The 25,905-nt window shown below is 46.7% G+C and overlaps 1 protein-coding gene across 1 annotated transcript in view; it reads right to left on the reverse strand.

Annotated features, from left to right (window-relative positions):
* Positions 1-25,327, reverse strand: part of LOC134401875 (1-phosphatidylinositol 4,5-bisphosphate phosphodiesterase gamma-1-like) — a 108,824-nt gene extending 83,497 nt beyond the window's left edge. Inside the window, exon 1 of the mRNA XM_063131195.1 lies at positions 25,017-25,327. Within this exon, the coding sequence (XP_062987265.1) occupies positions 25,017-25,248 (232 nt within the window). The 5' untranslated portion in view covers positions 25,249-25,327. The remainder of the gene's footprint in view (positions 1-25,016) is intronic.
* Between the last annotated feature and the right edge of the window lie 578 nt (positions 25,328-25,905).

Genomic DNA, 25,905 nt, shown 5'->3' on the forward strand with positions numbered 1-25,905 from the left:
AATGTTGTTGAAAAGGAAGAGGAAGGGAGAGAAAAATATACACCACTGGCCATGGAAGTCAAAGAACCATGGCAACAGGAAAAGGTCACAAGTATTCCGTTAGTCACATCAGTCACTGGCATCACATCAAAAAACTACAGAAAACCTTCAGAAACTGGGCCTACCAAAATACATCCACACCAACATCCAGAAAGCAGCTATACTTAAAACATGCTCAATTGTCAGGAAATTCCTGAATCAGTAAAGGATAGCATGACTTGGCAATGCTCATCTAGAAAAACCACCATGAGCGAGAGACAACAACAACAATAATGCAAAAATCGGAGGAAGAAAATAAACAACAGAAACCGATTTAAAATACCTCTAGCACTCCTTGCCTGATTTTACCTATTGAGACCCCTTTATACAATACACATATTCTGCATGGAGAACATAGAATCATAGAATAGCAGAGTTGGAAGGGACCTACAAGGCCATCGAGTCCAACCCCCTGCTCAGCGCTAGCATAAGAAAAGCCTGCACAAATCAGAAGAGTGAAGAAAGTTTTTATTGGCTGAGATGGTTTCTGTTGTGATGTCGTTGCTTTATTTCTTTCAGAGAATTGTTTGGTTTTTAACTGATGTAAAACACCGTGAGCAATGTAAATGAATTGGAAGGGTGGGAATATAAAATTTTCTACATAAATAAACCACATTGTATATATGCTGATTTCATCACAGGTACGTGCAGTCGGATTCATGCAAGTCGGATTGTCCCTGATGACAACCTAATTGTAGCTTTCCTGCCATTTCCTTCACTTTTCTGTGTAAGCATCAGTCCTGACTTTCCCTACTATCCCACATCCCAGTGCAAAGGATTTTATTGTTACAGTTAGGTCCAATACTGTCCTGTTATTTTCAAAGCTTTACAGATAACGGCCAAACGTTCTACAAAATGATTTATCATAGAATCATAGAATAGCAGAGTTGGAAGGGGCCTACAAGGCCATCGAGTCCAACCCCCTGCTCAATGCAGGAATCCACCCTAAAGCATCCCTGACAGAGGGTTGTCCAGCTGCCTCTTGAAGGCCTCTAGTGTGGGAGAGCCCACAACCTCCATTTTTAACTAAACCCCCACTGCCCGAGCTATGCGAAATATGTCTATTTCATTGAAGTAGCCATCTCATTCAACGAAGAGCAGAGAAATGCCGGTGTTCTAATAGAAGAAAACTATAATTTTGCCTCTGTGGAAAATTGGAATGTATGTAATCCATGTTTATTATTTGTGACCAATAAGAAAAACCTGCACAAACCTCCAACATTTGGTTACCTGCAACGGATTTTAATTCACCACAGCTGATCAGGCAGGAGGGTATTTATAAATCTATAATGGCCTCTCTCTCCTCACTTGTCCACCCCACACTTATTTGTAGTGTCCTATACAATTCATCCCACTTTCTTTCTAAGATCTCTGGGAAGGGATCATGTCACTTCCATGTTGTGCACAGCACCGGTGCTCAATAAATGTTGAAGCAGCAGCAGTAAAATTGGCCACGAACTGGCAGGTGGCTATCCAACGTCTGCCACACAGATGTCCAGTGGACAACCATGGGTAGGTGAGTGGGAAGGTACAAATGTTGTATTTACAGCAAACTTGATTTTTTACAGGTATTTTATCCAAATAATGTATCCTTCCTGCATAGATTTCTCGCTAGTGAGATTTCAAGTTGCAGAATCTGGAAGGAAATTTGATCCTTTCATACATATGCACTATAAAAAAGGGCATCCATAAGAAAAGGCTACTTTTCTCAATGAAGAGGAAGAAGAACTGGAGGACATCAGGAAACACTTCCTGACAGTTAGAGCAGTACGAAAATGGAACCAGTTACCTAGGGAGGTGGTGGTTTCTCCCACACTAGAGGCCTTCAAGAGGCAGCTGGACAACCATCTGTCAGGGATGTTTTAGGGCGGATTCCTGCATTGAGCAGGGGGTTGGACTCAATGGCCTTGTAGGCCCCTTCCAACTCTGCTATTCTATGATTCTCTGAAGTCCGGTCTTCCCTTCATGATACAAGTGGGGGTGGGGAGATGAAAGAAGCATTTAAGTTACAATCCAGTGAGAAGTTCTCCCGCACAAGTCCAAGTGAAATGGACAGATGAGAAATGATAGAGTACCGTATACTCTTGTAATTGAACATTTGGGGAGCAGATAGCTGTTAACGTTATTGTGTATTCATTTGTTTATTTATTTAATCAATTTATATACTGCTTACCATATCAAAAGATAACCTGTTGGTTGTTTTATTATGGTTTTAATTTTTGTGAACCGCCCAGAGAGCTTCGGCTTTTGGGTGGTATAAAAATGTAATAAATAAATAAATAAATAAAGACATCTCTAAATTGTTTGCAGTCAGAGATCAGAATGCATAATAGTAAATGCAAAAACCCATCAGTTAAAATGATAAAAAAATGTTCACAAATATTTAAAATAAAAGAGCAAAATTAATTAATTAATTTAAAATAAAAGAGCAAAAATTAATAAGCAACCTCACTGGGCAGCACACGCTCACTCAGGGAAGGCCTGGTTAAAGAAACAGGTCTTTAACAGGCAACTAAAACACGCCACAATTGGTGCCTCTTGAATACTAGAGGAGAAGGCATTCCAAAACATGGGTGCCACCACAGAGAAGGCCCGCTTCCAGGTTGCCACAAGATGGCAGTCTGCAGGTCGCAGTACCACCAGCAAGGTCTCCTCTGATGATCTTAGCAATCGCACAGGTCTATATCAGGGAAAGCAATCCGCCAGGTAAACTGATCCTAAGTTATTCTGCGCTTTGTATGCCAACAGCAAGACCTTGAGCTTGGCTCGGTAGCTACTAGGTAACCAGGGCAGTGTAACACCAGTGTAATACGTGCTCGGCCCGGGCCAAATAAGTGGATGGGTAATGTCTGCTCCCTCTCTCAACACTAACTCCATGCCTAAATTAACTATGCAAAAGAGTACATGCCTGTGTGTGTGTTTCCAGCGCTAACTTTGGTATTCTGTGGCCTGATTTTTCAATGAGTGTACAGCAAATCTACTTCTGCAGATTAAAAACTGTTGTTGTTGTAGATACCAGATGGCCCAGAGGCAGCGCCTAGAAGAGCGCTGCCCTCCCCTCTGCCCAGCCTCAGGTCTTAGTCCAGCCTTCCCAAACCTGGCTCCCTCCAGATGCGTTTACACGGCAACTCTCTGGAATCCAACACATCTAGAGGGCTGATTTAGACTGGTCAAAGCTAGCCACACGCATTACCTCAGAAAACCTTGCACCGGTTCTGCAAAGCAGGCTAGTATTATATGACGAGCCCCGTGGGACCCTTCTCTGAACATCTGGAGAACCACTGTGAGTCAGTGTAGAGCAGGGGTGGACAGAAAGAAGATCTCCAGATGTTTTGGACTTCAACTTCCAGAATTCCTGCATTGGCTGTGCTGGCAGGGGCTTCTGGGAAATGAAGTCCAAAACATCAGGAGCTCTATCTTCTTCTCATCTTTATAGACAACACCGGCCAAATGGACCAATGGCCTGGCTCAGGGTAAGGCAGCTTCCTCTGTAGAACAAGGTGGGTCCACCAGTCCTGTACTCAACCGTGGCCAGCCAGGCGCCTCTGGCAAGCACACAAACAGGCCATCATGAGGCAATAACCTTCCCCCACTACGGTCTACCAGCATTTGGTGCTCAGAGATAGACTCCCTGTGAACGTGGGGGCTCTACTCAGCTATTGTGGCTAACAGCCTTCCGTTGGCCTGTCCTCCATGAATTATCTAATCCTTTTTTTTAAAGTCACTCTGGCAAGTGGCCATCAACACATCCTGTGGTAGCAAATTTCCATTTCATCATCCCCATTTTGGAGAGCGGGGAGGAGAGCAGAGCAGATGGCTTACCAAAAGCCACCCCATGCTTGATCTGAACTGGGGCCTTCCCAACGCTTCAGTCACAATCTTAATCATTGTACTGTGAATTAGTTCTCCCAGCCATGATCAAAGAGGCCTTTCTTTGTCCACCAAACAGAGGAGATTGGAGGAAGCAATCAGAGCTACGTGGATGGAGACAGCTGGCTTGAGGGTATTGTCCTGCAGGAAACCGCTCAGTTCCCGGGATTCTCAGCCGCCATTCTCATCTCCAGCTGGGCTTGATAGACCATAGAAGGTAGAGAGCAGGAAAGAGACTCAGAGGGTGGGGGATGGGCCAGGAAAGGGAAGCTGTGAAAATGCACACGGAGATCACACCTATGTGCCACTGGTTGTCACTCCGGAGCGCCATCCCTGCACACAAGTTCCCAGGATCATAGTTGTGCAACCTTGTGTACCAGCTCAGGGGTAGAAGACCTGCTTTGCATATAGAAGGTCTTGACAGTGCCAGTTTCAGGCTTTTGAAGGACCTTGGGCGAGACATCCCCAATGGGAGGGACTATGGAAACAAAGAGTGTTGAGAAGTTTATCAGTAAGAATAAAGGAGAATTATTTTAAAATTTTATGGAGGTGGTACCTAACCCCGGTTAGATTGAATAAGATAAGTGATCAACATTCAGCAAATTGTTGGAGAGGTTGTGGGGAAAAAGGAACGTATTTACATATGTGGTGGCAATGCAAATATGTACAAAGATTATGGAAGATGGTGTTCTCAGAAATTGAAGAAATAGTGGGAATGAAAATAGAACAAACACCAAAAATAGCATTGCTGTCACTATTTGAAGATATAAAGTGTGGAAAAGGAACTATAGAGCTGATAACGAGTTTGTTGGTTGCAGCACGACTGATGGTAGCTAGGAACTGGAAGGTCCAAGGGGAATATTCTATTGAGGAATGGTATAAAGAAGTATGGGACATAGCCATTAATGATAAACTGACATGTAATATTAAGTGGAGAAAAGGCGTAACTAAAATAAATGAGTTCGAAGGAATCTGGAAACAGTTCCTAGTGTTTGTGTTTACTAAGGGAAGTGGGAAACCACCAGCAGAAGAAACGATTAGATTTTGGACTCAAGAATGATCCCGAGGTGGGGGGTGCACTTTTATGTTAAGAACGAAGATGTTGTAGTATGATAAGGTATATGTAATAGTTTTTGATATTTGTACTCAACAATTATTCAATATGTATGCAGCAGATATTTGATTTTTTTTTTCCTTTTGTGTTTGTTTCAGTTATATTTTGGTAATGTTTATCTATGTTTATATAGTGTTGAAAATGAATAAAAATTATTAAAAAAAAAAGAAAAAAAAAAGAGACATCCCCAATGGCTCTTTCCCTCAACGAGTCCACCTTCTCACTGACATGGGGCATGTCTACACCTAGGGACAGAGGGCGGAAGATTTCACAATATGCTGATCCTCCCCCTGGATTCACATGCGGCACACGATGTCCAGGGACGTCCTAGCCGCCACTTTATTTTTGGAAGCAGCGGGGCCTGTCATGCAAGAGTGAGGCCCCTCTTCAACAAAAAGTAAGGCAAAAAAAACTTTCCCTCTGAAATCGGCCCCCAAACCTTCTCCCTGCCATCCGAGGGGGTGGCAAAATTGTTTCCACCCCCTTCCCTGATGGGCACGGAGATGCACTGCACGGCTCCATGCTTGTTTCTAGTGCCGCACTTACTCACGAGAAAGCAGGCATCAGGCGGAAGGGGCGCCCACACCTCCTGCGGTCTCGGGACGGTCCCAAGACCACGGGTGAAATTGGGATAACTGGGTAACCAGTGATCCTGTGAAAATGGAGGGGGTTTCCCTCGTTGCCCCCGGGATCCCCTCTGCGTCATGTGGACGCACAGGGATGACCTAGGAACAACCCTGGGATAAAAGTCCCATGTAGACATGCTCATGGTCACCAGCTGGTCTTACTCCTCCTCCTCTTTCTCATAGAATCATAGAATAGCAGAGTTGGAAGGGGCCTACAAGGCCATCGAGTCCAACCCCCTGCTCAAGGCAGGAATCCACCCTGAAGCATCCCTGACAGACGGTTGTCCAGCTGCCTCTTGAAGGCCTCTAGTGTGGGAGTACCCACAACCTCACCAGGCAACTGATTCCACCGTCGCACTGCTCTAACAGTCAAGAAGTTTTTCCTGATGTCCAGCTGGAATCTGGCTTCCTGCAACTTGAGCCCATTATTCCGTGTCCTGCACTCTGGGAGGATGGAGAAGAGATCCTGGCCCTCCTCTGTGTGACAACCTTTTAAGTATTTGAAGAGTGCTATCATGTCTCCCCTCAATCTTTGCTTCTCCAGGCTAAACATGCCCAGTTCTTTCAGTCTCTCTTCATAGGGCTTTGTTTCTAGACCCCTGATCATCCTGGTTGCCCTCCTCTGAACACGCTCCAGCTTGTCTGCGTCCTTCTTGAATTGTGGAGCCCAGAACTGGACGCAATCCTCTAGATGAGGCCTAACCAGTGCCTCATGCGATCTGGAAGCTATACTTCTATTAATGCAGCCCAAACTAGCATTTGCCTTTCTTGCAGCCATATCGCACTGTTGGCTCCTATTCAGTTTGCGATCTACAACAATTCCAAGATCCTTCTCGTTTGTAGTATTGCTGAGCCAAGTATCCCCCATCTTGTAACTGTGCATTTGGCTTCTATTTCCTAAATGTAGAACTTGGCATTTATCCCTATTAAATTTCATCCTGTTGTTTTCAGCCCAGCACTCCAGCCTATCAAGATCACTTTGAAGTTTGTTTCTGTCTTCCAGGGTATTAGCTATCCCACCCAATTTGGTGTCATCTGCAAATTTGATCAGCGTTCCCTGCACCTCCTCGTCCAAATCGTTAATAAAAATGTTGAAGAGCACTGGGCCCAGGACTGAGCCCTGCGGTACCCCACTCATTGCCTCTCCCCCGTTTGAGGAGGTTCCATTGATAAGTACTCTTTGAGTCCGATTCTGTAGCCAACTGTGAATTCACCTAATAGTTGTTCCATCTAGCCCACTTTTAGCTAGTTTGTTAATCAGAATATCATGGGGCACTTTGTCAAAAGCTTTGCTGAAGTCATGATATATGACGTCCACAGCATTCCCACAGTCCACAAGGGAGGTTACCCGATCAAAAAATGAGACCAAATTAGTCTGATAGGATTTGTTCTTGACAAATCCATGTTGGCTTCTAGTAATCACTACATTGATTTCAAGGTGTTTACAGATTGACTTCTTTATAATCTGCTCCAGAATTTTCCCAGGGATGGATGTCAGACTGACTGGTCTGTAGTTCCCAGGTGCCTCCTTTTTGCCCTTTTTGAAGATAGGGACAACGTTAGCCCTCCTCCAGTCGTCTGGCACCTCACCCGTCTTCCATGATTTTGCAAAGATGAGTACGACCAGATGATCTCTCCAGGTGCTAACTGTTGATGATCCCTGCTCCACGACCCTATGGTTCTTTGGCTTCAAACCAGACTTTGACTGGATACCTCTTCAAACAAAGAATGCTTTCAAAGAGAGGACTGTCCTCTGCCAGCTCTCCAAAACAGAGGACTGTCTCCTGTAAAGTAGGGCACCTGGACACACTACAAGGCAGCCTCCATGCACCAACAGAGCAATGTGGGTGAAGTGATACTCCCACAAGCTTCTGTGTTTTGCTTGCTCGTGGCCCTGACTAACTAAGAGTCCAGCTGCTCCTGCTAAGTCAGAGAAGCCCGGCCTGAGCATCGCAACAGGGGAGGTCAAGGGTGTGTGAGTATACCGGTTTGGGAGGCCCAGGGCCTCAAGGATGACGTAGCCTCCTGCTACTCGGATGGGCCATTGATGACAGAATCTCCCCTTTTACCTTGGGGTCCATTTGACTGCACTCTTACCCCCAGTAATACCCGGCAAAGATTTGCCAGCCGCAGGGCCGATCTCTGAATAGCCCCGTGTCCTCCACGGCACCCAGGCTCACAGCTGCCAAACCCCAAGTGTTTATTTATTTAGCTACAAATAAAGTTCTTCTTTGTGCAATATGCAAGCGGCTATGGCGTCTCCGCAGGGCTGGGTGGAGGGGCTTGTGGGGGGCAGGGCGGAAGAGGAGAGGGTTGGTATAATGAAAATGGAGCTCCTTTTGCCTTTGGAAACAACAAATAACAATAACAACATCAACAACAACGTATCTGCCTCTCCATTCAGTGCTTATTCAGATCTGCAAGCAACCTTCTGGGAGGGTTCGAGAGATGTTATCCTTGAAAAACACTGATTGCTTTGTTCACTAAGAAAACTGGACGAAAGAAAGAAAAGAAGAAGCAAGAGTCCAAAATGCATAAGTCGGTTTCGAAATGCCGCACAGCTGGGGTGGATATTCGGCTCAATGAGATGGCTTGTACTTTACCATGGAGCGATGGGCTCTCCTGCCCCAGGTGGGGACTCCACACCTACCAGGGACTCAGGGGCCCTGACTTTATAGAATCATAGTATAGCAGAGCCAGAAGGTGCCTACAAGGCCATCAAGTCCAACCCCCTGCTCAATGCAGGAATCCACCCTAAAGCATCCCTGACAGATGGTTGTCCAGCTGCCTCGAGTGTGGGAGAGCCCACAACCTCCCTAGTTAACTGATTCCATTGTCGTACTGCTCTAACAGTCAGGAAGTTAGAGCAGTACGACAATGGAATCAGTGATTGATTCCATTGCTCCAGTGATTTGCTTCTGGCTGTGATTAGGCCCTGGGGAGGGCTGAATAAGTGAGCTACGCGTTGATTTGCACCCACCCTTGCAAAAATATGTACACATCATATTGCCTGTAAGCAATATGATGGAATAAAAACAGGATAGCCGAGGAGAAATGAGTCTAAAAAACAGAACAAAGATGGTGATAAAGGAGTACGGAAATCCTGTCGTCTATTTATTTATTTATTACATTTTTATACCGCCCAATAGCCAAAGCTCTCTGGGCGGTTCACAAAAATTAAAACCATAATAAAACAACCAACAGGTTAAATACACAAATACAAAATACAGTATAAAAAGCACAACCAGGATAAAACCACGCAACAAAAATTGATATAAGATCAAAATACAGAGTTAGAAGAGTAAAATTTAAATTTAAGTTAAAATTAAGTGTTAAAATACTGAGAGAATAAAAAGGTCTTCAGCTGGCGACGAAAGCAGTACAGTGTAGGCGCCAGGCGGACCTCTCTGGGGAGTTCGTTCCACAGCCGGGGTGCCACAGCGGAAAAGGCCCTGATCCTAGTAGCCACCTGCCTCACTTCCTTTGGCAGGGGCTCTCGGAGAAGGACCCCTGTGGCTGATCTTAAGGTCTAGTTACATGCAGTCCAGTCAGGGCCGGTGCCAGATTATTTGCACCCTAGGCAAGGTGAGCTACTTGCACCACCCCCCAAAATTGCCAACTTCAATTCAGCTGTTCAAGAAGAATTTCTGAACTATTATAATTTCCTTTTATTATGTTTTTTCTTAAAACAGCTAATTTGAATAAAACTGTGACCCTTAAAGGGCAGTACTGCGCCCCTCTGAGGTCTGTGCCCTAGGTGGCTGCCTATTTGGCCTAATGGTAGTGCCGGCCCTGAGTCCAGTGGCATCAGGTGAGAAGAAGTAATAGTCACCAAGAAGGAGAACAACCATTTCTCTTGAGACTGCCATGTGAATGAAGACAGGAACTTAAGACGTTTGCAGTCAGTGGCCCTCTTTAAGTTCCATTCTCAGTCTTGCGTCTGACTGCTCTGCTCTGGGCATACTGCTTCTCCAACCAACTTCTCAATGTATTCTGCCTCCACCCTGGCTGCAGGCAGGTGTGTTGGATTACAACTCCCATGATTGGGGATGGCTGCACAAAGTTATCCTATTAGATTCCTGCATCCCGGCTGCAGAGCCTCAGTTTCTCCTTATGTGAGCTGACAGCTAGACATGGCAGGAGAAGATCATGTTTAGTCTGGAGAAGTTTGAGGGGAGACATGAGAGCATTCTTTAAATACTTGAAAGGTTGTCACACAGAGGAGGGCCAGGATCTCTTCTCGATCCTCCCAGAGTGCAGGGATACTTGGCTCAGCAATACTACAAACGAGAAGGATCTTGGAGTTGTTGTAGATCGCAAGCTGAACAGGAGCCAACAGTGCGATATGGCTGCAAGAAAGGCAAATGCTATTTTGGCCTGCATTAATAGAAGTATAGCTTCCAAATCGAGTGAGGTCCTGGTTCCTCTCTATTCGGCCCTGGTTAGGCCTCATCTAGAGTATCGCGTCCAGTTCTGGGGTCCACAATTCAAGAAGGACGCAGACAAGCTGGAGCGTGTTCAGAGGAGGGCAACCAGGATGATCAGGGGTGTAGAAACAAAGCCCTATGAAGAGAGACTGAAAGAACTGGGCATGTTTAGCCTGGAGAAGAGAAGATTGAGGGGAGACATGAGAGCACTCTTCAAATACTTAAAAGGTTGTCACACAGAGGAGGGCCAGGATCTCTTCTTCTTCTTCTTCTTCTTCTTCTTCTTCTTCTTCTTCTTCTTCTTCTTATTATTATTATTATTATTATTATTATTAATTTATATAGCACCATCAATGTACATGGTGCTGTACAGAGTAAAATAGTAAATAGCAAGACTCTGCCGCATAGGCTTACAATCTAATAAATTACAATCGAATCTCTTCTTGATCCTCCCAGAGTGCAGGACACGGAATAACAGGCTCAAGTTAAAGGAAGCCAGATTCCAGCTGGACATCAGGCAAAACTTCCTGACTGTTAGAGCAGTATGACAATGGAATCAGTTAACTAGGGAGGTTGTGGGCTCTCCCACACTCGAGGCCTTCAAGAGGCAGCTGGACAACCCTCTGTCAGGGATGCTTTAGAGTGGATTCCTGCATTGAGCAGGGGGTTGGACTCGATGGCCTTGTAGGCCCCTTCCAACTCTGCTGTTCTATGATTCTCCATTTTCCATTCTGTTCACTCATCTGATATATTGGCTGCGAGCAGATGATTGGGTGCCAAGTGCAAAATTACACCTGGCCATGGGTGCTGCAGACCGGACATCGCCACAACTCCCTCAAAACACATTTGCACTGGCTTTTCAACAACAAAACATTTCTGACACGATCAAATTCGCCCTGTGACCCTCACCCACGTTGCCCAAAAACACACCTGGTGCCAGGGCAGGAGAGGGCAGTGGGAGGGAGGTGCCTTCGCAGCTAGCAAAACATTTGGGAATCCAGCTCCAGGTGCAATTCAACCTCCCTCTTGTGCTTTAATGGTCAGCAAGTAACCCGGAGCGTTTCCAAGGGGGTTTCAGGGGCCAAATGCACACACAGCTGCTTCCCTGGCGGACGTGGAGTTTGACCAGGCACTAAAGGAGGGCATGACCCTGGAGCTTTTAGCAGCATTAAAAACAGCCTGAGAGCTTCCACTCTCCGCATTAGAAGGAAACCACAGCGCACACAGCCAAGAGCCAGCAGTGATGGCTTTTTCTGGAACTCCGGCTCCAGGCATTTGGAAGCCGGAGGTATCGTTCCACCACAGCATCGACGCTTCACCCCACCCACAAACCTCAGCTGATTGGCAAAGTTTGGGGAGGGGGGAAGAGTGCAGATACACCTCTGCCCAAAAGGAAGGTCCACCCATCGAACAAATCAGCCGGCGCAAGCCAGATCACAGGCAGAGAGAGAGACAGAGAAGAGGTTTCCAAGAGGACATCCTTCCAAGAGGCTCAGAAAAGCAAGTCAATGAAAGGCCTCTGGAATGGAAAAGTGTTTTGGCCATTTCCCTTAAAGTCTGTAGGGAAATTCTGTTCTTTTCAGCCCAGCACTCCAGCCTATCAAGATCACTTTGAAGTTTGTTTCTGACTTCCAGGGTATTAACTATCCCACCCAATTTTGTGTCATCTGGAAATTTGAGAAGCGTTCCCTGCACCTCTTCATCCAAATCATTAATAAAAATGTTGAAGAGCACTGGGCCCAGGACTGAGCCCTGCGGTACTAGGGTGACCATATGAAAAGGAGGACAGGGCTATTGTATCTTTAACAGTTGCATAAAAAATGGAATTTCAGCAGGTGTCATTTGTACATATGGAGAACCTGGTGAAATTCCTTCTTCATCACAACAGTTAAAGGTGCAGGAGCTATACTAGAGTGACCAGATTTAAAAGAGGGCAGGGCACCTGCAGCTATAACTGGTGTAGTGAAGAGGAAATTTCACCAGGTTCCCCATATATACAAATGACAGCTGCTGAAAATCCCTTTTCAATAAAAGTGTTGAAGATACAGGAGCCCTGTCCTCCTTTTCATAGGGTCACCCTATGCAGTACCCCACTCGTAACCTCCCCCCAATTTGAGAAGGTACTGTTGATGAGCACTCATAGAATAGCAGAGTTGGAAGGGGCCTACAAGGCCATCGAGTCCAACCCCCTGCTCAATGCAGGAATCCACCCTAAAGCATCCCTGACAGATGGTTGTCCAGCTGCCTCTTGAAGGCCTCTAGTGTGGGAGAGCCCACAACCTCCCTAGGTAACTGATTACATTGTCATACTGCTCTAACAGTCAAGAAGTTTTTCCTGATGTCCAGCTGGAATCTGGCTTCCTTTAACTTCAGCCGGTTATTCCATGTCCTGCACTCTGGGATGATCGAGAAGAGATCCTGGCCCTCCTCTGTGTGACAACCTTTCCAGTATTTGAAGAGTGCTATAATCTCTCCTCTCAGTCTTCTCTTCTCAAGGCTAAACAGTCTTTCAGTCTCTCTTCATAGGGCTTTGTTTCCAGACCCCTGATCATCCTGGTTGCCCTCCTCTGAACACGCTCCAGCTTGAGTCTGATTCTGTAACCAACTATGTATCCACCTAATAGTTGTTCCATCTAGCCCAGTTTTAACTAGTTTGTTAATCAGAATATCATGGGGCTTTGAGCAGGTGACCTGTGCGTCTGCTCTCTAGGTGCAAATTTCTGAATGAGCAACTTTCACACTGCCACAGACCCAGCCTATATCACAAGGATCTCAGGGCGGCATACAGATAAAATCAAACAAACAATAATAAAATAATATACACAGCTAAAAACAAATCAAACCATTAATAAGCAAAAACTGGTATAGAATTTAAAACAGTAAAACCAATTAGAACTATGTATGGTGAAATTACCCATTAAAAACTTTGTTTAAAAGCCATGTATTAACTTGGCACTGAAATGAAACCAGTGTCGCCGCCAGTTGGGCCCCCAAAGGGAGGGCATTCCACAGCAGGGGTGCCACCACAGAGAAGGCCCTCTCCCACGTCCCACCATAGCGTATGTCTCGCGCTGGTGGGACACAGAGGAGGGCTCTGCCACGACACAGGCTCTGAACACCAGACCTCACGTCTGCTACCACTTATTATGGGATGACACAGGCTCTGAACACCAGACCCGGCCGAGGCTGCTCCCTGCTCAAGCCAAGCACCACCACTTGATACGCCTGAGGCAAGGGATAAAGCCCACCTTCCTCCAAACTATGTGGAGAAAGGGGTTTAAAATGGAGAATGGATTTTAATATATATAATAATGCGCTGTGAGTTATATCTGCTTAGGTGAGTGATTGTCAGAGTGGGTGCTGAATGTGTAAACTTAAGAAGATAAACGCCAAACAGACACGTGGGATTTTTGTGGTGGTTTTAAAAACAAAACAATCAAAATTTATTTTTAAAAGTTCATAAGCTTTGTTTCAAATAACAACATTTAAAAACCTTTTTGAAACCTTCCATACAATCCTGTCACTCTCACAATCGCACTTTCCTTTTTCTCACACAATCACTCTTGAACTTTCTTTATTATCAGTATTGATTAATATACTTCCACTACATGCACACCACACTCTAAAGACACCACTCAGTACCCTGACTCTCAGATTTCCCAGAACTTAAGTACCATAAACACAGAGAGCACTACAGACTCTAAGAGTCCCTAACCAGTCTCCCTGGAAAGTTTTCTCAATCCCCTCCGTCATTCCCTTATATATCCCTCCTCCCCCTCCCAAGACATTCTAACTCCGCCCACTCAGGCCAACATTCTACAAACCAGAGACTTACAAACTGCAGACATACATTTGGAATTGACTTGTGGGGTGTAACGCCACAGGCTCCTCCAACAGATTTCAAGTCTCGGGCAGTCATCGAGGTCCCAAGCCATTTAGGGCTTTAAACGTCATTACCAACACCTTGAATCCCGACCAGAAGCGTATAGGCAACCAGTGCAATTATTTAAGACCAGTGTTATGTGGTCCCTGTGAGATGTACCGGTCAGCAGTCTAGCTGCTGCAGTTTGCACTAGCTGCAACTTCTTCTAATGAGCCTTTGTCTTTAAACTGGACTTGGACAGCCCACCAAACAGCCAATGGCTTTAAGTAGAGGACTCCGGTCTCTTAAAATAGAGGGCTGTCCTCTGTGAAGTAGGAGACACGGCCACCCTACCCTGCCTATCCTGATAATAAACAGATCAGGAGACGGCCTGCAAAACTGACCTTTATTTCAAGCCCTCCGCTTAGTTGACAGGATTAACGTGGGAGGGTGGGAACTAGACAAGAAAGAAACTTACAACTGGAAGCACCCCTAACAGGGAGGTCAGCTCCATCTGACAAGCGGCAAATCGGACTTCCCAATGAATCAATATAATCCCCAGTGGAGCTGGAGCAAGGGAGGGGAAGGGAGGGGGAGGGGAGGGTGGGAATTCCAGCCCTAATCCCTTGTCTTTACATCGGAGGCTCCACGGAAGTCCTACTTGGCCCCCCAGGATTCCACTCCTAAAAGTGCTCTTCAACATTTTTATTAATGATTTGGACGAGGAGGTGCAGGGAACGCTTATCAAATTTGCAGATGACACCAAATTGGGTGGGATAGCTAATACCCTGGAAGACAGAAACAAACTTCAAAGGGATCTTGATAGGCTGGAGTGCTGGGCTGAAAACAACAGAATGAAATTTAAGAGGGATAAATGCCAAGTTCTACATCTAGGAAATAGGAACCAAATACACAGTTACAAGATGGGGGATACTTGGCTCAGCAATACTACAAACGAGAAGGATCTTGGAATTGTTGTAGATTGCAAGCTGAATAGGAGCCAACAGTGCGATATGGCTGCAAGAAAGGCAAATGCTTTTTTTGGGCTGCATTAATAGAAGTATAGGTTCCAAATCACGTGAGGTCCTGGTTCCTCTCTATTCGGCCCTGGTTAGGCCTCATCTAGAGTATTGCGTCCAGTTCTGGGCTCCACAATTCAAGAAGGACACAGACAAGCTGGAGCATGTTCAGAGGAGGGCAACCAGGATAACCAGGGGTCTGGAAACAAAGCCCTATGAGGAGAGACTGAAAGAACTGGGCATGTTTAGCCTGGAGAAGAGAAGATGGAGGGGAGACATGAGAGCACTCTTCAAATACTTAAAAGGTTGTCACACAGAGGAGGGCCAGGATCTCTTCTCGATCCTCCCAGATTGCAGGACACGGAATAATGGGCTCAAGTTACAGAAAGCCAGATTCCGGCTGGACATCAGGAAAAACTTCCTGACTGTTAGAGCAGTACAACAATGGAATCAGTGACCTAGGGAGGTGGTGGGCTCTCCCACACTAGAGGCCTTCAAGAGGCAGCTGGACAATCATCTGTCAGGGATGCTTTAGGGTGGATTCCTGCATTGAGCAGGGGGTTGGACTCGATAGCCTTGTAGGCCCCTTCCAACTCTACTATTCTATGATTCTAAGGCAAATCACAAGGGGCACGGTGTGTGTTCCATGCTGGAAGAAGCACCATCCTCTTACAATGAAATTGTCTTTCCTTGCAGCTGGGCCTCCCACATCCGTCCACCAATCGTGGACAACAGGACCCATGAGACCGAAAGGTGTCAATGGGGGTGGGTGGGATTTTCAGTTTGTTCGGAAACAGGGAATTATTGTTCAAGAGTGAGCAGGAAGGAAGAGTGTGGAGGTAAGAACAAACTTTGGAAAACCCTCTTCTTCAGACGGCATTTTGCCGACCTGGGCATAGAACTGCCCATCTACTGCCCTGGTTTGCCAGGTTGCAACTTGGAAATTCCCACCGTGCCTAATGCAGGCGGGAGATAAAGCAGCCTCAACGCCTACCTGTATCCCTTTCCCTGGGCCTTGTATTCCCTGCTCTCCCTACCACCACCACCTTGCAATGCCGCATCTCTGGTATTTGGCTTGCTATAGCAGAGGCAGGGTGGGTGGAGGCAAAAATTAAGAGATCAGAGTAGAGCGGTCAGGAGAAGCTGCCTCCACTTCATTTCCCACGCCACCCATGATTTTTAAAAGGCACAGTGCAAAGCTCTGGATGGCAGCCCACCAGCTCCGCCTCTACACTGTTCTCTGCCATCAGAAAATATATATATTATTACAATTATTTGTAGCGCCCCATCCATCTAAACGGCACTTTATCTAGTGTGAGAGGGCAGGTCCCTGCCCCCAGAGGCTTACAAAATAAAAGTCACACGGGGACGCCACAGAGGATGGTGATGAAAGCAGGGGTAAGCACGAGGAGAACGCACAATTAATTCAATTAACTCTGGCTTAGTTAGGAGAGGACGAGTGGGGAGAACACCAAAGGCTTCCTGGAAAAGGTGGACCTTGTGGAGGAATTTGAAAGAAGTGTGAGAGATGAGGGCATTACCTTTAAAGCCCTACATGGTTGGGGTCCAGGTTAACTGCGGGATCGCCTTCTCCCGTACACTCAGGTCCTCTGGGAAGGGTTTACTCCAGTCAGACACAACTAGGCTGACAACTGTTATCCAGAGGGTCTTTTCTTCTGCCCACCCCCCCGACTGGAATGGCCTGCCAGGAGAGATTCAGCACTTTAATACTCTCTCTTGAGTTTAAGACAGCCATAAAGACTAATCTCTTCCGGCAGGCCTACCCAGATGAATTTTAAACATAATTTTTTTTAAGATGTTGTGATTGTTATTTTAATATTGTATCGGCTTTATATGCGCTTTTAACTAGTTTTATGTATTATATTGTATTTATGTATGTCACCATCGTGATAGCAAAGGGTGGGTGCTGCAGACAAATGGAGCACCCCTAGAGTGACCCACTGACTGACTCCTTGGTCGAGAAAGGATTGTACCTCAAATATTTTGAATATTTTAAATAATGTGTTTCTATATGTGAGCAATTCTGTATTTTGTAATGGTTTTTGTGCTACAAACAAATAAACTATTCATTCACTAGCATATTGTATTTAATGTTGTTCCCCGCCTTGATCTAGAGGGAGAGGCAGGTAAGAAATAATTTATTAGTAGTAGTATTAGTAGTAGTAGTAGTAGTAGTAGTAGTAGTACCCTATTTCTTCGATTCTAAGATGCACTTTTTTCCCATATGAACATCTCTAAAAATGGGGTGCGTCTTAGAATCGCGGGTGTGTCTTAGGGATTTTTTTCTGTTGGTGGTACTGAAATTAGTGTGCGTCTTACAATCGATGGCGTCTTACAATCGAAGAAATACGGTAGTAGAGATTTGATGGCCTGTGGCAGGGGAACCAGATAAAATGCAGAGAGGCAGAAAAGTTCAGAAAAAACATACACATAGAATCACAGAATAGCAGAGTTGGAAGGGGCCTACAAGGCCATCGAGTCCAACCCCCTGCTCAATGCAGGAATCCACCCTAAAACATCCCCACCTCATTTACCCCCAGGGAATTATTTTGGGGGGAGAAACACATTTTCTTCAAATGTCCTGGCTTTTCTCCCCCAATCCCTGCTTCCACACTCCCACACAAGAACATAACAAGTGCCATGCTGGATCAGACCAAGTGTCCACATCTTTATCTGGCGGGCAGTTCCAGACCTCTCCATCACGCCTGGGTCCAGCTGAGAGCCCCCTCCCTCATGCTACCAACTCTTGCTGCTGAGGCCATCAGAGGGAAAGGAACCAACAGCCAGGCATCCCTCCATCGTGCCTGGATCTATATGAGGCTATGAGAGGGAGAGGAAGCAGCTGCTGAACTTTGCAACTAAGAATCCTAGTGCCTGAATTTGTTTTCGTTTTCCCCCCTCCTCCCTCCTCCATGCCCTTTCCTTCTGTGTCGTGTTTTTTAGATTGTAAGCCTGAAGGCAGGGACTGTCTTAAGAAATATTTTTGCAAAGCTGCCTTGAGAGCCTTTTTTGGCTAAAGGGCGGGATAAAAGTGCTACAATAAATAAATAAATAAATAAATAAAATAAGGGCAGGCAAGCAGGAGCAGATTGTTCTGAGGACGCAGGAGACCTTTGAGCAGAAAGAGTTGTGGGGTTGGAGGAGTGAAGGTCACGGGCAGCAGAGAAGAGCAAAGGGTTAGAGGCAGGCAAGCCTAAGGGGAGATTGGAGGTCAAGAGACACGGAGTCAGCAGAGGGAATCTAGGAAGAGGCATCACAGGGCCAGAGTGAGAAGAAAGAGGAATGGAAGGAAAACTTCCTGACTGTTAGAGCAGTACAACAATGGAACCAGTTACCTAGAGAGGTGGTGGGCTCTCCCACACTGGAGGCCTTCAAGAGGCAGCTGGGCAGCCATCTGTCAGAGATGCTTTAAGGTGGATTCCTGCATTGAGCAGGGGGTTGGACTCGATGGCCTTGTAGGCCCCTTCCAACTCTGCCATTCTATGATTCTATGGTTTGGGCAGCAGGGTTCTGGACCCAGGTGAGGAGCCTGAGGTGAGATGAATGGAAGCCCACAAGCAGGAGAGAAGGGCAACAGCGCCCGTGTCCACTCACCAGTATTGAGACGCAGACGACTTCTGATCCTGAAGTTAAAACATAGCCATCGCGACCAGTAGCCATTGATAGCCTGATCCTCTATGCAGAATCATCTAAGCTTCTGGCCCTCAGCCACGACTTTGGGAAACAAATGCCATCAGTCTGCCCTGCGGGAAGGAGTCCTGCCTGTTACCTGCCCTCCTGAATCTCCTGCCACTCAGCTTCACGGGATGCCCCCCACTGGTACCAGTATTTGGAAAAAGGGGCAGGAATCCTTCCTATCCACTTTCTCTGCACCGTGCAGGATTTTATACCCCTCTCGCACAGCCCTCTGGATGCATTGGCTGGGGGGATGCTGTCTCACACCATCTGGAGGGCAACAGGCTGAGCAAGGCTGTTCTATGTGTAAACCGAGGGATCCTTATCTGGACAGAGATAGCCTAGCTACAGTGATCCATGATTTGATAACCTCTCGTTTGGATTACTGCAATGCGTTATACGTGGGGCTGCCTTTGAAAACGGTCCGGAAGCTTCAGCTGGTACAAAACAGGGCAGCCCGTTTACTAACAGGGACTGGCCAGCGAGATCACATTACGCCAGTCCTTTTACAACTTCATTGGCTGCCAGTCCAGGTCCGGCCCGATTCAAACTACTGGTATTGACATTCAAAGCCCTAAACGGCTTGGGGCCAGGCTATCTGAAGGAACGCCTCCTCCCGTATGTACCTGCCCAGACCCTAAGGTCATCCTCAGGGGTCCTTCTCCGCGAGCCCCTGCCAAAGGAAGTGAGGCAGGTGGCTACCAGGAGGAGGGCCTTCTCTGCTGTGGCACCCCGGCCGTGGAATGAGCTCCCTAAGGAGGTTCGCTTGGCACCTACATGATATGCTTTTAGACGCCACGTGAAGACCTTTTTATTCTCCCAGCATTTTAACAGTCTATAAATAATTTTTTAACTCGGTGTTTAAAATTTGTAATTTTGCATTGCTTCTGTTTTTATCTGGTTGAGCTTTTATATTGTATTTTATATTATGGTTTTATACTGTTGTTTTATACTTTGAATGTTTTTAATTTTTGTGAACCGCCCAGAGAGCTCCGGCTATTGGGCGGTATAGAAATGTAATAAATAAATAAATAAATAAATAATAAAAATCCTTTTGCAGCCCAAGAACCTCCCCCTCTTTTCCCAACTAGTTATCCAGCCTTCTCATCTCTTCATCCTGCTGCAGCCCAGAGTGTTCAAGCTTCCAGCCCTCTCACGCACTCTCTTCCTGTCCACATCACACCTCTATTTCCCCTTGAGCGCCTCCTCTCATGATGAAAAACTCTTCCTTCTCCCTCACTCCACCCATACTTCTCTTAGGTCTCTGCTTCTCAGCCAGCCTTCGTCTCCGTTGGTTCTTCCTTCAACCATGCTGCGTCCTAGCCTACCTGCTCATTAGCCTCCTCACCTCCTGGGCTCTTTTCCCATTTCTCAGCCCACCCAGCCTCCTTGCCTACCCTTTGCCTGCCTGTGAGCCAACTGACTGTACCTAGCCCTGACCTTTCACTTCTCTCACGGAAGCTGCACTGCCTATTAACATTCTACAACCCATTCCTCCTTCTCAGCAGTTAAGAACATCCTTGAGCGTATCAATCATCAAGGGCTCAACAAATGACTTGGAGGGACGTAAACAACAACAGCAGGAAATAGTCAGTTTTTAGCCCATTCTAGAAGACCGGAAGTACAAAAGAAGAGTGGAAAAGAAGGAAACACAACCAGATGATGAGAGCAAAGCCTCACGTCAGCACATCTCATCTGCACCCCAAAGCATCTGGCCATTAACGGAATGTCCCTGACCTAAACCCGCTTGGCTGGATTTACAAACGTACAACTCAGAGTAGTTCTCTCTGTTTGCATGTTATGTTGCTTTCATCATTTTGAAGTATGCCTCTGCCAGGCCCTAAACGGGACATAAAGCAGGTGCTAATGGCCTGTGGCGGTAGAAGTGTGCAACAGCGGAGCATATCTTTAAAGCAGGGGTGGGCAGAAGGTGCATCTCCAGATGTTTGGGACTTTAACTCCCAGCATTCCTGGCAATTGGCCATACTGGCAAGGGCTTCTGGGAGTTGAAGTCTAAAACATCTGAAAATCAACCTTCTGTCCACCTGTGATTGAAAGGCGCAATCCTGTGAATGTTTAGACAGAAAAAAATCATTCCAGTATTCCCCAGCCAGGAGTTGTAGGACATGCAGAGGACTGGGCCTTAATGCACCTCCTTTGCCCGGAAGGGCTGGCCTTCCAACAGGTGCAGATTCTCCCGTGCCAAACTTTTTTTCTGCCAGGAAGAAAATATTAAAAGCCTCCATGAGCCCAGTTGGGTACCCAAGTCCGGGTGCCGCTTCTCAGTTGACAAGCTCTAAGAATAGCATTTGATTGCCAACTTAATGCCACAACAGGCTGAAAGACTACGAGAGGAAGCCGAGGACTTAGAAAATGGAACCAGGGAGGGCACAGCTGCTCTTCCTGATCAGGCAAGCCAGTGCCAGGGTCTTGGTGTTGTTTTGGTTGATGCTACACTGCTTGAAAAGTAAAATCAAAAGCAAGATGGATCGTCAGGGCCCTTACGACAGCCAAAAGACTTATATTATCACATTGGAAAGACAAAGGCTCTCCCATAATGCAATGGACTGGGAACCTAATACCACGATAAACTTTTGAACGGGTGTTATACAGGCGCAACTTGCGAGTGGATAAATACCTGGATATGTGGTCTGCTTTTCTTGAAACTTGTGTATAACTCCCCCCTCCCTTTTTTGAATGAATGGTACACAAGATGAAAAATGATGATATTCCTACATATGTAATGTTTTTTTTTTATTACATGATGTATTTTCTGTTCTGTTTTGTTGATATTCAAAATAAAAAGGAAAAAAATATTTAAGATGACATCGGCTTATCTGGGATCTGTGCCTTTTTCCACAGACACGGATGGGTTAGGACGACCCTCTGAAAAGGAGGACAGGGCTCCTGTATCTTTAACAGTTGCATAGAAAAGGGAATTTCAGCAGGTGTCCTTTGTATGCATGCAGCACCCATGAAATTCCCTCTTCATCACAACAGTTAAAGCTGCAGGAGCTACAGTTGTACGCTGCCTTGATCCAGAGGGAGAGGTGGGTAACAAATAAATAAATATATTATTATTATTAATTATTATATTATTATTATTATTATTATTATTATTATTATTATTATTATTATTATTTTAGAGTGACCACATACAGAAGAGGGCAGGGCTCAGAAGAACATCAGAAGAGCCCTGATGCTGGATCAGACCAAGGGTCCATCTAGTCCAGCACTCTGTTCACACAGTGGCCAACCAGCTGTAGGCCAGGGACCAACAAGGCAGGACAGAAACAGTACCCTCCCACCCATGTTCCCCAGCAACTGGTGCACACAGGCTTACTGCCTCGAATACTGGAGATAGCACACAACCATCAGAGCTAGTAGCCACTGGATAGCCTTCTCCTCCAGGAATTTATCCAACCCCCTTTTAAAGCCATCCAAATTGGTGGCCATCACCACATCTTGTGGTAGTGAGTTCCATAATTTAACTATGCTTTGCGTGAAGAAGTACTTCCTCTTAATTGTCCTGGGTCTCCCACTAATCAGCTTCATGGGAGGACTCCATTGGGTTCTAGTATTTTGAGAAAGGGAGAAAAATATCTTCGTATCCACCTTCTCCACACCATGCATAATTTTGTACACCTCTATCAGGTGTCCCCTCAGCCTCGTTTTTTTCCAAGCTAAACAATCCCAGTTGATGTAACCTTCCCTCATAGGGGAGATGCTCCCGTCCCTTAATCCTGAAGCTTTCACTGTTGTGATGATAAAGAAATTTCACCAGGTGCTGCAAAGGACAAAGGACACGTGCTGAAACTCCCTTTTCTATTCAGCTGTTAAAGATACAGGAGCCCTGTCCTCCTTTCCATAGGGTCACCCAGACTTGGTTAACTCTCCAAACATGGATTGTTTGCCATGGCAGGCTGTGGAATTAGACAACGGCTGTGCTCCGCTGCAGAAGTGCCTGTTTGAGTAGAGCTTTCAGTGACACCATGCCTTGTGCATATGTGCTGCCATGTGAAACCTGTGAAAACATTTGGACTGAATTTCACCATGCAAATGACCACAAATTACCCCAGTGCTATTAAAGAGCATGGCAGGTGTTGGCAAACCAGAGGAGCGCTCCCCGGACACTGCATTGTCTGCATTGAGCAGGGGGTTGGACTCGATGGCCTTGTAGGCCCCTTCCAACTCTGCTATTCTATGATTCTATGACACCTATGTCAGGTGGGCACACCTCCTGCTTGACGCCTGCTCTTTTTCTACTGAATTCAAACTTCCACTTCAGCAATCAGAAGTTGTGCAGGCCCAATTTAAGGCCAGTGCTCTATGTATTTTTTTATTATTATAATTGACTGAATTTTTATACTATCCAATAGCTGAGTCTCTCTGGGAAGTTCACAATTAAAACCATGAAATACAACAGTTCAAAAAATGCAAGTTTACAAATACCACATAAAATGAAAAAGATGTTGTACGGCAGAGGTTGGGAACTTTGTTTACACCTACTGGGCCAAACTGGTCCTGGGCAAACACCTTCGAGGTCATGTGCCAGCAATGGGTGGGGCCATATCCAAAACTATATGTGGAGCTACCCAGCTATTGGGTGTGGCCCTGGACACAATTGCCCAGACACCATTCACATAACCATAGAATAATATAGTTGGAAGGGGGCTTCTAAGGCCATCAAGTCCAACCCCCTGCTCAATGCAGGAATCCACCTCAAAGCATCTCTGAGCGACTGAAAGTACTGGGCAGGTTTAGCCTGGAGAAGAGGAGACTGAGGGGAAACATGATAGCACTCTTCAAATACTTGAACGGTTGTTACAGAGGAGGGCCAGGATCTCTTCTCAATTCTCCCAGAGTATATTGAATAATGGGCTCAAGTTACAGGATGCCATATTCCAACTGGACATCAGGAAAAACTTCCTGACAGTTAGAGCAGTACGACAGTGGAACCAGTTACCTAAGAAGGTGGTGGGCTCTCCCTCATTAGAGGCCTTCAAGAGGCAGCTGGACAACCATCTGTCAGGGATGCTTTAGCCTGGATTTCTCCATTGAGGGGGTTGGACTCAATGGCCTTATAGGCCCCTTCCAATTCTACTATTCTATGATTCTATGAATACCTGGTATTGAAGGGTGGGATTAAAAAATACTTTATGAGAGAGAGCACAAAAGAAGACAGCAGAGCTGGAAGTACTGAGCTGAAGGAAACCACCAGCCTTCAGCTATGGTTGGTTTGTGCAAAACACATACAATGCATTTTGCTTACGCCGGGATCTCAACCAACTCTCCCATTGCAGGTAGATCTGTGTCGCCAACCGCATTTTACAGACGGAGAAAGGGAGGGCACAAGGCCACCCAAAGAGTCCTTGGATGACCCACGATTTCTGAGCCCCCAGCCCCACACACCATTACCTGGAGGATGGAGAAACGACGAGACAGGCCTAAAGTCCACTCAGTGTCAGTTTTAAGGCTGAGCTGTGCTCCTTCCCTCTTTTTTGCTCCAGTTGCCCTAGTGACAGTCCAAATAATAAAAAAACACTGCCTAGGTTTGGGTGGAATGTAGTAGACAATAATGGCTCCTGCTCCCTGTTGCAAAGCAGCGATGACTGATGCAAACAAGTGAGAAGCCATAAGAAGCTAGAATGGCCCCAACTCAACCCAATGCACCTGTTCTCCTTCCTGCCATAACAGCCTCATAAGGGACTTCAGAGCCCCAAAGCTTTGACAAACCCAACAAGACTTTGCATCTTCCCTTTCCATGGAAGGAGCTTCAGTCAGAGCAGACACCTTACTTCCCATCAAAGAATTCATACAGACATGCGCGTGTGCGCAGTATGATAAGGAAACATGAACACCAGCACTGGGACACCAGCAGCCTCCTTGCACACCAGGTACACGACACAGGTGATAGCCTCCTGTGGCAGCTGGTCAGGGGATGAACCAGTCCAGCCCACAACCTATTTGAATAAATTCCATAAGAACATAAGAAGAGCCCTAATGCTGGATCAGACCAAGGGTCCATCTGGTCCAGCACTCTGTTCATACAGTGGCCAAACAGCTGTCGGCCAGGGACCTGCAAAGCAGGACACAGTGCAACAGCACCCTCCCACCCATGTTCCCCAGCAACTGGAGTATACAGGCTTACTGGAGATCATGGCGCTTCCAGATGAAGATCCACCACCCAAGACCTCCAGATGGTTCTCCCGCATCCTGCAACAGAGGCATGCATTGCCCCAGATTCCATAGGTTCAACCCATCACCTTGCTTGGTTCCACTGCCACCTCTCCCCCACCCAAACCTCGGGGCACGCACACTCACCATCCCCTTCCACCTTCTCGGGCGTGCGGCTCCAGACGACCTGCCTGCTCTTCAGCCGGACTTGGAAGGTCCTCCGTTCAGGCCGCTGGGATTTCTTTTGGTAGAACAAAGTCAGGACGGTGCCCATCTCCAAGCACTTGAGGACCCGGGCGATGTCGGCCCCTCCGGCCTCCATCCCGGAGGGGTCCTCCAGGAAGCCATTGGCAAAGCTGTTCAGCCGGGACAGAGACATCGTCTTCACCACATGGCCGGGCTAGTGGCGAGCGAGTCAAGGCCGGTGGCCTTTGCAGGGGAAGAAAAGGAGGCGAGTCTGGCTCGAGGCGATGCACAACTCCAAGCCCCTGGCTGGTCAAATCTGCGATTTTATGTATTTATTTATTTATTTATTTATTAAAAAAAAAACCTTCTCGGGTCTTCGCTGGATCTGCGTCTTTTTCCAAGCACTGCATAGGACTCTTTTTGGGGGGGGGGTTGATGGTGGGGGCGTATGGACCACCCTCGGATAGTGGGGTGGAAAAGGGAAGAGGCGGCGAAGAAGGCAGGAGCTGGTGGTCCTCGAAGGTCGAATCCGAGAAGGAAGAGAGGGAGGGAGGGATTCTCCAGCTCGGGAGAGGCTGCTGCGCTCAAATCCTCCGAGGGGGCTGCATCAACCCATCCAGGAGCAGCAGCTGGAATCGCAGCGGAATTTTGGCCCAGGGGAAAAGAGGAGGGAGGAAAACCTGGTCATTGCTTTGGGGAGCAGCAGGGGGGGTGTCGGGGGGGGGCTGGAAAGCACTGCAGTCACCTCCTCCACCCCCCACCCCTGGAAGCCCCTGGAAAGGTGATCGTTGCCGCTGGCTCTGACAGGCAGAGCTACCCACCCGCCCGGCTCACCGCCCCATGGCAACTC

Source organism: Elgaria multicarinata, chromosome 7 (assembly GCF_023053635.1).
Source record: "Elgaria multicarinata webbii isolate HBS135686 ecotype San Diego chromosome 7, rElgMul1.1.pri, whole genome shotgun sequence".
NCBI classification, from domain to species: domain Eukaryota; kingdom Metazoa; phylum Chordata; class Lepidosauria; order Squamata; family Anguidae; genus Elgaria; species Elgaria multicarinata.